Source organism: Nicotiana tabacum, chromosome 19 (genome assembly GCF_000715075.1).
Source record: "Nicotiana tabacum cultivar K326 chromosome 19, ASM71507v2, whole genome shotgun sequence".
Classification (NCBI taxonomy): domain Eukaryota; kingdom Viridiplantae; phylum Streptophyta; class Magnoliopsida; order Solanales; family Solanaceae; genus Nicotiana; species Nicotiana tabacum.
This window is the reverse complement of record NC_134098.1, coordinates 84762980-84778622: the sequence shown is the minus strand read 5'-3', so window position 1 is coordinate 84778622 and position 15643 is coordinate 84762980. Positions and strand designations below refer to the sequence as shown.

General features: G+C 31.8%; 2 protein-coding genes across 2 annotated transcripts; one reads left to right on the top strand and one right to left on the bottom strand.

The window, feature by feature from the left end:
- Positions 1-344: 344 nt before the first annotated feature.
- Positions 345-4649, top strand: LOC107805334 (chloroplast protein FOR GROWTH AND FERTILITY 2). Its single transcript, XM_016629367.2, has 2 exons — positions 345-872; positions 3671-4649. Exons 1-2 carry the CDS (start codon positions 543-545, stop codon positions 4511-4513), a joined length of 1173 nt encoding a protein of 390 aa, XP_016484853.1. The 5' UTR covers positions 345-542; the 3' UTR covers positions 4514-4649.
- Positions 4650-13579: 8930 nt separating this feature from the next.
- LOC107805327 (putative BOI-related E3 ubiquitin-protein ligase 3) lies at positions 13580-15032 on the bottom strand. The gene is made up of 2 exons (XM_016629359.2): positions 14422-15032; positions 13580-14305 (listed from the first exon to the last, which is right to left on the bottom strand). The coding sequence occupies exons 1-2, from the start codon at positions 14713-14715 to the stop codon at positions 13790-13792; spliced, it is 810 nt and encodes a 269-aa protein (XP_016484845.1). The 5' UTR covers positions 14716-15032; the 3' UTR covers positions 13580-13789.
- Positions 15033-15643: the final 611 nt, after the last annotated feature.

The following is a 15643-nucleotide window of genomic DNA, read 5'->3' as shown; positions in this document are numbered from 1 at the left end:
TAGTGTTTGGATATGATTTAGCTGAAGTTTGAATAAAAAAGTATTTGAAATTAAAGAACATTTGATAAGTAATAATCTAGTTCCATCCAAAAAGAAAACAAATGTGTTAGGCGCTTAACCTATAATTACTACTTTTAAATAAATCTTAGTAATCTAGTTAGTTAGCTCCGTGTACTTTTACTTTTTTGGCTAAGTTTGATTACCCACATTGTATTACCCTTCCCATCACCAATTTATATTTATAATTAAAAAAAATTATAAGATAATTAGTAATTCCAAGATCCAACATTTTGGTCATACTAATAATAATAATAAAGAAAGGATGAAAAGAAGAAAACATCCGTGCAAGTACAAATGTCTACGTATCATCAACTACTCTCCAATACTTTTCTCCTCCAACCTCTTCTCTCTCTCCTGCATAATCTGAAAACCTGTTTCAGAGATAATCTAAGTAAGAACAAACAGACAAAATCAAATACAGAGAAGATATATAGGCGATACTTATTAGGAACTCAGTTTTTACCTTTCAATTGTAATTTGTAATGGAGAGGCTTATCTTTACCAATTCTTCACTTCCCTCGTCTAAACTCCACCACCTTAAGCCCTTTCCTCGTCTTCCCCAACTCCAATTCTCCGTTCCAAAGTTCCAAACTCTGCCCTCCCTAAAACGTGTTGAGTATCGTGGGTCCAATTCTCGTTCTTGCAAATGCATTCATGACCAGTTTTCAACTTCTGGTTCGTCGTCCCCTTCTTCTAGATTTAATGATGGGCTTGTGGGTTATTCGTCTACATCGCAGGATTTTCCAGATGGGTCGGGTTCGAAGCCCCATTTCCTCAAATGGGTTGCTGAAACTCTGTCTCAGCAACATAAGGTACTGACATTAATCATTTTTGCTTTTGCATCTGCGTTTCATGTCTTCAATTTTGATGTCACTTTATGTTTTTGGTACATGTTATAATTGCTATCTGAATTTGGTAAGGCATAACGGGTAAAGTTGAGCTGGTCAAAATACAAAATGTTAGTTCTGCTGTTTTTTATTTTTTATTTTAATGTTAATGGACCTACAATATTAGAAATTTCACTTTACAACAACAACCACCCAATGTGCATCAATCCCAAGCAAGTTGCGTCTAAATTCCACTTTACCAGGGAATATTGATTCTGTTATAGTTTTCCAAGAAAACTGGTTTCCAATATAGATGTAGCTTTGCTCGATGGTACAATGTGTGTCTTGTGCTGCTATGTATTTGCTGTTAATTTCTAGTGGGGCTTTTTTGCTTTCATTTACTACTGACTTAGAAGGGGAGCCTTAGCAATACCGTATAAGTTGTCGCCATGTGACCAGGTCACGGTTCAAGCCGCGAAAATAACCTCTCTTAGAAATGCAAGATAAGGATGCGTACATAAGACCCAATGTGGTCCGGCCCTTCCCATGATCCCACGCATTGCGGAAGCTTAGTACACCGGGCTGCCCTTTTATTTGCTATTGACTTGTATTTTTGGTAGAGTTGTATCTAATTGATGATTAATGCACAATATACTAGTTTCTCGAATTTTATACTACATAATTTTGCTTGTTTCTTTTGTTTTTGCAATTGATGTGGAGTCTAGAAATCTTTCTTCTAGAACAACGAGGTTCTATCAGTTTGGCTTTGACGGTACCAACCTTTTCTTTAACTCATTGGCACCATGATCAATACTCAAGAGTATGTTTTTCTCCAAGTGAAAGTTGTTACCTTTATCTTCTTGAACTAAGCTCTGGATACTGCCATTTCACATCCTATATGATTACCAAATTTAGGTGTTTAAAAGTGATTTAAAAGATGAGGTAACGTAAAATATAGTTGTCTCTGAGGAAAACAAAAGTAGTTAACGTTGGACTTGGAACGTGACACTGGTGACCTGATATACCATACTTGATCTTAGCCAAAAGGCCGAGAAAAGTGGATAGGTCCAGGAATGATAACGTTACATAGGACGAGGACACGGACACCAACAGTGCTACTCTCCACAAATGACTCTAGGTTATTCGTTTCTGGCAGCACAGTTTGCAGGTTGCAGACCTGATCAGCAACTGCTAACTGCAGCCATTGCTGGTGACAGCAGTAAGGGATAATACTAAAAACAGGGGATGAATAGTACAGGAGTTGCTAGTGCAATTGTTGTCTTGTTCATGTGATGGCAAGGATTGGTAGGTTAACTCAAGTTTGGTTATTCATTTCTCTGATATCCATTGTAGGAAGTAGAAATTACAGTGCCTATTTTCAAAAGGGCTGATTTTAGGGCAGTGTTTGTTTAAGTGATTAAGGCCCATTTTGTACTAGAAGACAAATGGAATCTCATTTTCTTTTCTTTTTTCTTTCTTATAAGGGAAGGTTTTATTAGCTGAGTACCAGGATGGTACCATAAAATTACACACAACTGCTGGGAATATCCATGCAGTCAGCTACAGCATTTCCCTAACAATTCCAAGAATTCCATATATCGATCAATGTTGTCTATGAAACTACTTTTACACCAAAGAAACAAACTAAGCAAACACTTGTTTTTGAATCTTGGAATCTGATCTTTCTGCCCATCAAAACAAGCTCTATTTCCCTCTAGCCAAGGTATTTTGACTTGTTATTATGTCTACAAGCTACTAATATAAGTATGATGAATTGGCATTTTGAACTTGGATTTTAGATATCGTCTACTTCCACTTAGTTAATTTCAAAAGAATCTGCCATCTAGTTCGGAATTCTTCACCTTGTATCATTTAAGAAATTTAATTTGGAAAGAATTACCCTAAAAACATAGGAACTAGCACTCTTGTTTATATTAGAGTTATATTAGTTAAAATAAAAGGCAACCTTACTGAACCATTCTCTTCATGCAGAAGAAGCTAACTTTTTCTGTTGATGATTGACCTCTTCAAAGGAAGAGCGAGTACAAAATGCAATTCAAAGCACTAGTTAAAAGAACAATTTGGTGTGGAGTTTCTTTATGTCTATTACTTTGAAATCACAAAGCTGCAAACACATTTTTTGTAGCCTAAAAATATCCTTTTACAGTGTTTGCATTTACAGAAATTAAACTTAACTAAGAAAGCAAGAAGAAAAATATTCCTGAATATAAGAGCATTAAGGATTCAGCCAGCAGTATATATTGAATGATTAGTTGTTGCTGTGTTCATCAAACTGGACACGCTGTTGTTAATGTTTTAAATCTAGATGTAGTTAATTCATATTTTTACATGGAAATGTTTCATTTTCAACAACCTTGCGCTGTTTATGCAGAACTAGACCTTCTGCCTTCTTGCTATTTTTCATCTCTTTTGCATGCCTGAGTTTCAAGTATTGACGGAAGTATAGATGACCATAATAAAGAGCTTTTAGCATTAATCACCAGATGGACTTGCTAAAAGAGTTGTTTTAACCACTGGGATGTTAAACCTGGAGATAAGTAGAGGTTTTCAATGTTACATTGAACTTCATTATTATGCCTGCAGCAGCACACAAGGAAACTGAGTAGGAAAGAGCCATTCATGGTCCATGCATTATATTTGCTTCTATGAGACACATTGTTATCAGGAAAAAGCATCTATTGCATTATGCGGCGAATTATTTACATCTGTCAAAAGAAGACACTTACGTTATTCTCGTCAACATGGCTTATGATTCCTTTCAGGTGGTTTCTGCAAGTACAGTAGTCCTACTCTCAGCAATGCTGGTTATGCTTCTCCACCCGCTCATTGTTTCACCTGCTTTTGCTAGTTTTCCGGGTGCAGCTAAGACTGGGGGTCCAGCTGCAGCAGCAGTGGGAAGTCAACTCGTACGTAATGAACTACTAACAAGCGCATGGGCTGGTTTCTTTGCCGGTTGCCTTCACACCCTGTCAGGTCCTGACCATCTTGCTGCTTTAGCACCTCTCTCAATAGGCCGTACGCGGATGGAGAGTGCGGCAGTTGGAGCCCTCTGGGGCTGTGGTCATGATGCTGGACAGTTGATTTTTGGGCTGTTGTTTCTTCTCTTAAAGGACCGACTCCACATTGAAGTTATTCGTACGTGGGGGACGAGAGTAGTTGGCTTCACTCTTCTTGTCATTGGAGCGATGGGAATTAAGGAAGCATCTGAAGTTCCTACTCCATGTGTTGCCCTTGAAAATGGTGAGTGTGATGTTAGTGTATATGAAGGCATTGACACCCCCGTCGTCGGGAAGAAGAAAAAGATAGGCTTGGCAACTTTTGCCACTGGAATTGTCCATGGGCTGCAACCGGATGCACTGTTGATAATCTTGCCGGCACTTGCTTTGCCTTCACGCACGGCTGGTGTTGCCTTCTTGTGTATGTTCTTGGTCGGTACTGTTATAGCAATGGGAAGCTATACCGTCTTTATAGGCTCGTGTAGTCAGGCACTGAAGGATAGAGTTCCTAGAATAACCGAGAAGCTCACTTGGGCTTCTTCTCTAATAGCAATAGGCTTAGGTCTTGCAATTATCATCAGTCAATTTTTTGGTTTTAGCCTGTATTAGTTGGAATCCGGCGTTACATTAGTTTACATTCAGTATTAGGGGATGTCATTTGATGAGGATATCATTCAGCGGGGTGGATTGTAACATTCACAAGTTATGAGTTATATATATTATAACAATTTGAAGATTTTCTTCAGCTTGTGTGGTCTACGAGTTCTAAGTGATTTGTTGATTCACTTGCCATTTTCTTAAGAAAACTGTATGTTTTGTTGGAAAATCATGTCGAGTTGGACCACATAAAAAGTCCTTATTGTGGTTGAGTAGTAGAAACCTCAGCATTTTTAAGGTTTCACAGTAGTTCTTCCCTTGATTCCAAAGTCCACATTTCTCAGTTTAATGTGTGGTGTAAAAATGAAATGGTCAGCCACATTAAAATGAGCTTTGTTACAAGTTTTTGTGTCTTTGTGGCTAAGCAACATTACATTCTCTATTTAAATCTGTGGAGATTTATAGTGGCGTTCTCAATTTTGGTACATATGCACACAGCCATAATTCGTTGCGATAAGGACTAATGATTCGGATTAGTCGTAGAGAATTGAGCTCTATTTCTGATTCAGTTAAAACAAACTATTCATTCAAAGGTTTACAAAGTGTTTGTAGGACTACAACTTTTCCAAAATCAAACAATGTTATTTCATCGTGCAACAAAACTTCTTTTAATATTCCAGGATTAAATTTGAGATAGTTTATCCCACGTTTGGTTGGGATAAAATCGCGATATAACTAATCACATGATTAGTTATCCCACGATTGTAATGTTATTTTTATCCCTATGAAAAGGTGGGATATCAATCTCGGAATAACTAATCTCGGGATAATTAGTCTTGGGATAACTTGTTTCCCAACCAAACGACCCCTAAGTTCTCAAGTACAAATCCTAGCAAAAGAAAAAGAATACTTAAAAAAATAAAGTATGTAATCCTAGCAGAAAAATAAATTCTAAGTAAGTAATTACGTCCATCGGTCCAAGCCTTGATGTATACAGTTATATGATATATATGCATGTGATAGCAAATACCTTATGTAATTAGTTGAGCTGCGTACAAGCTGGTTCAAATACTATCTATATATATGTTATTATTATAAAAGTACGAATGTTTCACGCTAAATGTTGAATGACCAAAATATTCCCAAAATGTTGATCGATTTTTATACCTTTAAATATTTGTCTAATCAAGCAAGTTAAAGGTGAATATAATTGTCATTAACCACAATTTTGATTTTATTGGCATCTTTGGATCGAAGTAGAAGATTCCGTGTTTGTCAAGAAACCATTTTTCTAATGAGTCTCAATTCTAATAGGATATCATTGCATCGTTGATGGACATTCTCTATCCCTATTAGCAGATTCCTTTTTTATTTTTTAATACGCTTTCTCTCACAAATTGTTCAAGACGTAATACATGGACGAAATTTCTTTTTTATCATCATGATTTTCAACTTCATATATTCTTTATCTCCAGAAAGATGATGTTTTCATCTTCAAGTTATTAAAGTTATTTCTCTATCTTGGATTTTGCCTTTTAATCCTTTTTTAATTAAAAAAAATCATGTTTTACATCTTTAGATAATAAAGTAATGTGTGTACATTGATTAGTTTCTTCTTTTCTTTTTCTGGATGCATGATGTTTCACGTTTGGTGATAATTTTTGTTGGTATTTTTAATATTTTGACTATATTTGTGAATCCCAAATCATAGGAAGAATACCAACAAATAGAATCGTAGATGGATTGCAAGTGCACGAGCATTATCTAATGAAATGATGAAAGTCATTATTATTATGTACTTCAAGCATCACGTATCAAAAAAAATATGACATACAACGATATTTTAGTGTCGGTATAAGTCACATAAATGTCACAAAATCAGTTACTGATATTTATTTTATACTTAATTTAAATGTCAAAAATTTCGATATTTAGATTAATGTCGGCAAATAGTTTGTGACAATTAGTTACGACATTTATCTAATGTCAATAATTTGGGTTCTTAACCTATCTTTTTTGCGACGGATATATAAATATCGTTAAATTCTTTATAGTTTTTGACTAATAATATGAATGTGAAGAATTATTTGTCACGGATAAAGATTTAATTAAAGATATTTTTATATTAAAAGAAATCAATAAATTAACAATAATCTATTCACAATAACATCAATTCTTATTTCAATACTTTCAGTATATTACAAACAATTTGAATCAAATACATAGTTACTTCACATACAGCTAATGGTAGTATGAAAATTTATCTGCCTTACAACAACAACAACAACAATAATAACATACTCAGTATTATTCTATACTGTGGGGTCTGAGGAGGATAGTGTGTACGCAGATCTTACCCTACCTTGTGAGAATTGAGAGACTATTTCCAACAGACCCTCGGCTGCCTTCTGAAATTGAAAGGATATATTATGGGAAGAAAGAGAACAAGTTCCTCTCGGAGTATGGAATAAGTGTTTCAAGTCAAACCGGTTAGAAGAAGATTACATATTCTGTTTTAACATTTTTAATGGTATGATAATAGGAATCATATCACATTGTCAGTATAATTCGCTGCTAACAAAATCATATGAAACTATACTAGCAGATATGTTTTATGTTAGTAAAATTCTAATCACCATTAAATCTACTATGAATTGGCTATAATACTTATCGCATGTTTGTTTCGGAGACTAAAATCTTTCTAGGCCAAGTTAAAGACCCAAATGTTCGTGCACTCTAAACATGTGTGTACAAATACAAGAGAAACACAACGCGCAATTATATAATATAGAATATTTACAAACATATATGCTTATTTTTTCCCAAAAATCACAAAAAACTAACTTAAGATAATAACTTAATACTAATTGGATGGTAAAGTGACATTGTCTTAACATAATAACGCGAAAACGTATTTAAATGAAGTTATAAGACGACATATTTTTCAATATTTTAACCATTAGCGAGAGATAAACGTGCATAGATACTAGTTATTATAAAAGTACAAATAATTTATGCTAAATGTTGAAAGACAAAAATATCCCTAAAATATTAAGGAACTTTTATGCCCCTCAGTATTAAATATTTCTCCAAAAGAAATTATTCCACATCGGATAGAATTGTAATAATAAGAATTTGTACATGATACACACTAGGATTCATATTCTTCAACGAAGTTATTTACTATCAGGATTCATATCACAAATGCTTATAAGACGTGTTTAGTAACATAGTCACAGAAATTTATGCCAGAATATTTATGGGGTTACCAAGAAAAAAGAGTTGTGGCTGAATATAAAAAAGATTCAGTGCCAAGGAGTTGTTTGAGCTTCGGTAATAGTTTCACTTTCAAAAATATTCCAGTGCTTCATATCATTCTCTACTTCCGGTTGTGTTTGGTTGAGTTGGTTGAGTTCTATTTATTTTTTTCTATCGGATGTATGTGAATATAAACCTATGTGACTACATACTATATAAACGCAAGACTCTTATCTGTTGAAGGTGGGTAGGTTGCGTTGGGTTCGGTGTATATGAACATAACATGAATGTAAATATACTTAAATATATTAGTTTTTGTAAGTTTTATGTGCGGAACCTTAATTGGAAGAGATGATTCTTCGTCGAAAGATAACAAACGGACAAATTAATATGAGAAAATATTATTTTTTGTCTATGAAGATTACGATTTGCGTTTAATTTCTTTTTGTTTGTGTCTTTGGTTCTGCAGAAAAAATTTGGCAAATATCGCAAGTGCACTTGATGGCAATAGGCAAAGACTCTTTTAATAGTATGGAGTTGATCATGATTTTTAATTGCCAAAATTTTATACTCGGCTATTTTTTTACAAGTTTGATTTCCTTTGCTGCTAATTAAGGAATTTTTTTACTGTAAAGTATAGTGTTCAAAATTTATTATCACTTCTGGAAAAAGAAAAAGAAAAAAATTTCTCGTCACTTTATGAATATGATTTTGCCATCTTAAAGTCTCTAAAGGTTTATGTATTTTTAATAGGTATAAAAAAATTGAACCAGTTCTGGCCTTCCTCTAATGAGTAAAGTCCCTTAATATTTTAGGGACTTTTATGCCCCTCACAGTTCTTAAATTATATTTGTGAAAGAAAGTTTGGTAGAGATCTACTTGGTTAATTTTTGCATTGTAGCACCTATATTTGATTTAAAACTTATCTTACCAAATAATAAGACATTGATATTGTCAAAATAAATATGTTCTTATTTATATATTATTATTTAATATTTCTTATAAAAGCAATTTGATCGGAGTTAAGTCTTTGAAAATCCGGCTATAAGTCGGGAGTACTCATGCATTTTTCCTAAAAATATAGTATAAATTCATGCATCTCAAGTTGAATATTTATTTATTTTATGAAACTGTCAACCATGGTCTATTTAGTATATGTGTTTAAATAATTGTCATGGTCATATTTGTTGCATTCGGCACAAGAGGGGGTAGAAAGAGGACACATCATGTATGTGTAAGGTATAATAGATCAATAGCAACCGATGATGCTAAGCTTGAGGGTCTTTGAGTCCAAGTGAAAGTAAAACTCCAATATGTAATTTATCAGTTTTTCATGTGCTTTACACAATTCAAATAATCGGATTAATGAGATATCATTAGCATTGTGGTCACAAACAAATACATAACCGACGGAGAAAATTTATATTAAATTCTTTTGACACTATTTATTCGTTCTGTGTTCATTAAACCAAAACTAAAATACATAATTAATCGAAACCAATAATCGGTTGACTCAAATATTCTTAATAACATAACTGGGAAGGAAAAGGAAAAATAAGGAAGAAAACAGAGAGCCGGTGAATTATAAGGCTAACACTGTTTGTCCCCTTACCTTTAAAAATAGTTTTGACTTAGACAAAATTGTTGTCCAATTGTTTTTTCTAATATCTAAGCTTTAAAATTAACTAATAAAACTTTTAATACTTAAAAATTTAAAATTGAATTATACAATCCCTTGCCTTATATTTTGAACTTTGAAATTGACTAAACTTATATAAATAATTCTATAATTGAAAGTTAATTGATTCATCAATATCAAAAAAGGATATCTTATGCGTTGAATACTCTGAAATGAAAAATCTATAACACAAATGTTATGAGGAGATAACCATGTTAAGGAAATGCGTAACAAATATAAAAAAAATTAATAAAGCTCCTATCTATATTGCTATCAAGTTAGTCAACTTTTAACCAATTTTAATATAATAACTTGAAAATATATCTACTCGAAACAGATTTCATCCTTTAATTGTGCTAAAACTTTATTAATGAGTGGTTTGAATTATATATATATTATATTTTTTATTTTAAGAAACTAATTATTGAACTTCGTACATATTTACTAACAAGCAGTTTATGGAGTTAAAAGTTTATTACTTTTCGTATGTGCTTAATGTTTGGCTAAGATATTTCGTGCATCGCACGAACATATAGACTAGTATTATATTAAAAGCACGAAAGCCTTTAGCGAAATATCGTTCGCTTTTTTTACCCTTTTAAAACAGATTTCACATTGGACAAAATTATAATTTAAAGTATATTCCTAATATTTAGTATTTTGAATCAACTAAAATTTGGGTTATAAAATATGTTCTTACTTGAACTAGGTAAAAAATCGTACAATATTTAAAAATAAAATCAATAATAATTTTTTTTATAGATTCAATTCTTATTTGATCTATCAAACGTAATCATATAATTTATTTCATGGTACTTTTTCCCAATCCTAATATTTAGGTGTTTTCACGTTACTTTTCCTTTTTTATTTTTCTTTAAAAATGAACCTTAATACTATTTATACTATGGAATCGAAATATTACTTAATTAAAACTCGAATATATTTTGAATGAAACATAATTATATTTATATTAAGACAATATTGAAACATTTACGTTAAAACAATATCAAACAAACAAAAACATTTTATTTATCTTGATAACTTTGAATATAAAACTCATACATCAAAATAATTATTAAGGCAATCGATAACTTTTGCGGGACATGATTTATATCTTGATTGAGCTAACTAATAAATAGGATCAACATTAATTATTTTCAAGAACTTATATTTTTATTTAATTTTTATGTTATAATGTAAATAAATTATTCATGTAATTTTTTATATTTTTATATTCATTGATATGGATACACGGAACTAGTTATTATAAAAAAAAAACTCAGAATATAAAAACAACAATAGGACCCGTAAAGAAACATCTTAGAATTTTGTAAATGTGGACAAATATTTCGATGGAACACTTTCTAGAAGAGCTTTTGGCTATATTCACGAAACTTCAACAAACGATTATTATCTAAACACTTCTTATTTTGTACGACTTCTATTTTTCTGAAAGTTGTCCAAGGACATCACACTTGTTTACACAAAAATTAATAGAAATATTCTCTGAAATACAAATTGTAATTTAAATAGTGAGTAATACTTCATTAATTTTATCTAAAGTAAGGGAAATCAAAATTCAGAGAATCCCGTTTTTTCTTCGTAAGAAAGGGTCAAAAGAGTAACGTTGTGGGCCCACTTTTCACGGGAATATAGACAAAACAGGGCCGGCCTAGTACACGCTATTGGATCAGTTTTGAAAGCCCAATTTATGTATGACCCCAAATCAAGTCCACTCCCACTTTTAGGCCGTACACTGCGCACTGTGCAACACGTAATTAGGATTTCTTCTCCACAAACTGATTTCGCTGACACTGCTCCCAACAACTCCCTTACCTCACTACTAACGTAACCTTCAATTTAATACTGTGCTGCCAAAATTTTCATTTCCAAAGATTTTTTATTACTCGTATACTGTATATATTTATTATATTTCAATAAACTAAACTATTAAAAGAAATATTAACCTAAATAGTCATTCATCTCTCGATATATAATTTACGTATACCGATAAAAATAATAATAAATTCAACCAGCGATTTGTTAAATAATCCAATTTAAAGGTAGAATAGGACAACCTTGTAGATAAAAACGTCATTGGAAAAAATACTTACAAGCAAGGATTAAAAGTTTTATTTCTATGAAACGGAAAAATTTTAAGATAATAAAAAGTGAAAAGTACAAAAAAAAAAATGAGAAGAATTTAAAAGATCCTAAGTCTGAAAAAAAGTGTTAGATGATTATCAGGGTAAGTGATAAAAAGACAAAACAAGACGGGATAAGTAAAGTTATTTTGTCCATCGGTTTACAAGAGTTAAGTAAATAAATAGTGATAGCACAACAGTCATTTTAAGAGATATTCCACTTTTCAAATCACTTCTTCTCATTTGACGCTTCTTTTTATCTTTGTACCGACGTCCCTTTATTCACGTCATTGCTTTAATAACATTAATAACTTATATAGATAATAGATCTCAAAAAATTTATACGTTTACAATTATGAACTAATTAAATTTAAGAATATGATAATCTTATTCGACTAATTATAGTCATGATTTTTAATATGGTGTATAAATCAAGTTAAAGTCTCTGACACTGGACCCAAGATTTCCCATCCATCGTATTATTACTCGCAGGCCTATGTAACGTACCAAAGGAAAGTTGAAAGCCAAACTAAGCTTTTATTCTGTCACTTTATCCATGCCAAATTTTAGTAAAACTTTAATCATAATTTTGTTCGGACTCTTCATTTTCAATGTTATACTCGTGTTATGTCGACACTATGTAAATATGGGTATGGTTGTGAGTGTGGGTGTAGGCCAGAAATCCGTATGAGTCTTATCAACCAATATTAGGTACTTTGGCCAAAATCAACAAAAAAATTCGAGACATATAATATTTTTTTTGAAAAAGAAAAAAAATAGGGTGAAACTAAAAAAAAAACTTGTATATAGAAATTTTAATGTCAGTCCTTCTCCATTTGTCTTCTTCTCAGATTCTCTTCTTGATTAATATATTTCCCTTTTTGCAATACCTTATAAGTTTTTCATGTATTTCTAATGTCTCATAATTTAGATATATTTGAATAATTTTAGTTGAATCCCACCCGCGTCCGCACTTGATCCATATCACTGAATTCAAAACTCAAGATCATGAAGTATACGAGCTCTAGATACACGCTTGTGTTCCTGAGGTCTAGTAAAATCCAATCCAACTAACTGAAGAATTGCTCAAAAAAAGTAACGGGTTGTTTGGTATGATGCATTAGGTAAAATAATATATTTATTAGCTTTGTATGTTAGTAATACTTTGTTTGGTACATTTTTTGAACATAACCATTAATTATGTAAGCATTAGTTATACACCCTATTTGATATTATCCTATGCATAATTAATGCATAAGAAACTATGGTATTAACAATGCAATGGGTTTTAATGCATGCATTAACTTAGTTAAAGACAAAAATATCCTTTAAAATTTATACTTGATTAAAATATGTTATTATATAGTACACATTTAAAATAATCCAAGAAAGTGAAAAATAAAATGATATCCCTAGTAAATAAATAAACACTTAGTATATCTTCTTTTTTATAAATAAATATTAAGTTCTATACAACAATATAGTTTGACAAATCAAAAAATTTATTTAAACCTTTTTCATATACAAATATTTCTCAACATATGTTTCTTTTAAAAAGATAAAGTGATGGACTGATTATGAGAGTATTTTTATAAACAAACAATTCTTTTAGAAATTATACAATTCTTTAATACATCAAACCAAACAATGGATAAGAAATATGTGAGCATAACTAATATCAGTATTACTAAAATACTCTATTCATCACTATTCTTATACACTCTACCAAACGATCCCTAAAAATGATAAAGTTTCCTTTTGGTTTTTAAAATTTAAAAACAATTACTGGAGTTCTTGTACAAGAGAACTGGTGAGTGAAAGCAGGGCCAACCCCATACTGAATACTGACATATTGCTATCAACCTTTCTGTCACAGTTCCACCAACTTACTTACACTAAAAAACGACTGCTATAACCATATATGAATAATCAAATCACTGTAAAAGCAAAGAATTAAATCCCACCAAAAAAGGTAAAAAGTAACATCTACAAGAAAGGTAAAAAAAAATAAAAAAAAGATGCTCATTTTCTGTACACTATTACAGCAGTAACTACTCATATCACTTTGTTCATTTCATCGAGGGATTTCGTCAAAAAAGTACACCAAAAAAAGATCAAATGAAATCCCCCTGACAAAAGGGTTAAAAACAACACAAAAGAAATTAATGAATTTACTAATGATGTTTTTCCAGTTTTCACCTATTATTGTCAAATCAAAGCCTCAATGCTTGCTTTTTTCGCTATTCCACAAACAGGACATTGATTAAGAAAAGAATCACAATCTTTGCAGGTAGAAAGGTGTCTACACGGCAAGAAAATCATGCACATTTTACGAGAATTGCACCTTTTGCACTTCATTTTTCTTGTTTGTTCTTCTTCCCCATTTTCATTATCATCACCAAAATCACAGCAAGATTCTGCATCTTCTACTGCTGCACCATTTGCTGATGTTAAACAATAAGCACCACTTTCTCTTAATTGTTCGATTGTGTTGTTTAGTGAAATGACAACAGCTTCGTTATCTTGAGCTATTTTCTGCCATGTTTGGTTCTCTATTTCCATCTTTTGTAAAAAATCTTCCAACTCTTTTGTCCTGTTTGCGGCCCTAGCGATTTCTTCGTCTTTCTGTTTTAGCAAAAACTGCACTTTTGCTTCGTATTTTCTCCAGATCAATGCCAGCTGTTGCTTTCTTTGCTCGTTTAAAACCAATCTCAATCGTTCATTCTGTTATTACAAAAATCAATCGTTTAATTTCTGCAAATAAAACATGAACGAACAAAAATTTTGATAAAATCAAATACAAAAAGAAAAAGAGAAAAGGAATATACAGAATCACAAACCTGTAAACTTATGAAGTGATCAATCTCAATACTCTGTTTCTCAAACTGGGACGCTATACACTGAGAAAATGGCATTGATTCAGTAACGTTGTTGTACTGTTTTGGAACAATGTTCATCAAATTCTGATTGTTTTTCTGCGGCAGAATTTGCAGAAACGGCTGCTGTTGAAGGTGTTGTTGCTGCTGAGGACTAACAGAAAACTGATTAAATCCACAACCATTCTCCATCAAATCTTGCGAAACCCCCAAAGGAAAACCAAAATTATCTGTATATAACTGCGCTTGAATAGCCATATTTTTTCACCACCAAATCAGCTAAAAAGAAATTTGTTGTGTTGTGTTTCTTCGTTTAAAGGTAGGGCAAAGATGTTAATAAAAAGGGAAAAAAATACATTGATGGTGGGGACAAGAAGAGGTGTATTTTATCTTACTTTGAATCTTTGGTCCGTTCTTCTGTCTTTATAATATGGTGAATAATTTGCTTTTCGTTTATTGAAACTGAAAACCTGAAAAAGGGGCAGAGGAGGGAGGATTCTTTCTCTCTCTCTCTCTCTCTCTCTCTTTATTCTTGTGAAGAGAGAGCATTTAAAGAGAAGAAAAGAGAGTACGTACACATGCAGATTTTGTGACTTGACTATTGGGTCAGAGATTCAGAGAAGGGAAGATAGGAGTCGGTTGAGTTTAATTTGTTTATATAATAAATTTAGTTGTAATTCAATTACCATTCCTAATTGTGGGGTTTTGAATTGAATGAGTTTTTTCGTTGTCGTATTTGAGGATGAAAGTGTGTGTGAACAAAGGCAGTATTTTAGGATTTAATATTACCTGTGAAAGGGTCAGCTTCTTTTCCGTTTTAAAAGATTAGAGGGAATCAAAGTTTTGTCAGTTTGCGACTTTGCTCTTTTGCGAGGCCTATAGAATAGGATTCCCACTTCTTTTTTTCATTTTTTTTCTTTATTTATAAATAAAAATTTGATGATATATTTGAGTGAAAAAAAAACACTTGCATGTAGTAATAGTAATAGTAATAATCTGATTATATAAATATTTTTCATATTATTTTTAAATAAAATAATCAAATTGTAAATATGATAATGAAATCTACTTCTATCTGTTTTTTTGAATACTATTCACAGTCAAATATATTATTGAAATGTATCTGGTTTGGATTGATATGTAATAAGCTAATAGCAATCAGAATCGGATTGTTTGTAATGAATAA